At 54.3% G+C, this 854-nt stretch overlaps 1 protein-coding gene across 1 annotated transcript; it reads left to right on the forward strand.

Moving 5' to 3' along the window:
• Positions 1 to 309: 309 nt before the first annotated feature.
• Positions 310 to 597, forward strand: VDBG_04965 (molybdopterin synthase small subunit CnxG; the record flags this gene model as incomplete). The annotated part of the gene is made up of 1 exon (XM_003005313.1): positions 310 to 597. One exon carries the CDS (start codon positions 310 to 312, stop codon positions 595 to 597), a length of 288 nt encoding a protein of 95 aa, XP_003005359.1.
• Positions 598 to 854: the final 257 nt, after the last annotated feature.

The following is an 854-nucleotide window of genomic DNA, read 5'->3' on the forward strand; positions in this document are numbered from 1 at the left end:
GCTCGCAAACACTTTTTCGTCTCTTTTCCTCACCAACAACAATCAGGATTCTGGGGAAAACACCCTGAGCACTAGCACGTTTGTGTTTAACACCAGCCGGTAAGCATTGCCTCCATTTCTTCCTCACACATCCCCCTCTGGTATGATGAACATCAAAAGCATGTATTACCTGAATCCTTTGATGAACCAAATTTATCACCAAGATCTCTGATCCAGTCTCTCGCCCGCTATTTTTTCTTTCTGCATTGTCAATCGTAAAGCAGCGTGCTAATCCTGCATTACTAGGCTACCAGCACAAATACCACAACCATGAACTCCACAGGTCGGCCGCCCACCGGCCACTTCAGCATCCTGTACTTCGCAGGTGCAAGCTCCTACACCGCGAAGGACCAGGAGGCTCTTCCCGCCCCTCTTCCTCTCGGTCGCCTCTTTGATACCCTCGAGGAGAGGTACAGTGGGATCAAGTCCAAGATTCTTGATTCGTGCCTGGTCACAATCAACCTTGATTACGTAGATTTACCTAAACCCGGAGAGGATGGTGCCATGATTAAGGAGGGTGATGAGGTGGCCATCATCCCGCCGGTCAGCTCGGGATGAGGTCGAAATGCACAGGATCCGCAAGTCGACCTCGAGTGCCACTATCCACTGGATGCCACCGCAATCCCGCCCTCTGTTGCCCCCAACCTGCCCTCGTCGGGAAGCAGCGGCTCGGCCTCGCCGCTGCGACTCGATCTAAACCTATTCCACCTGTGACGTCCAGCCTTACCCCAGCGCCATGCACGGCGGCACGCGAACACTGTAGCCACGGCCAGCAGGAGGAAGACGAGCGTCGACGCGATGGAGATGACGCCCGT

The sequence above is a fragment of the Verticillium alfalfae genome, genomic scaffold (assembly GCF_000150825.1).
Source record: "Verticillium alfalfae VaMs.102 supercont1.5 genomic scaffold, whole genome shotgun sequence".
NCBI classification, from domain to species: domain Eukaryota; kingdom Fungi; phylum Ascomycota; class Sordariomycetes; order Glomerellales; family Plectosphaerellaceae; genus Verticillium; species Verticillium alfalfae.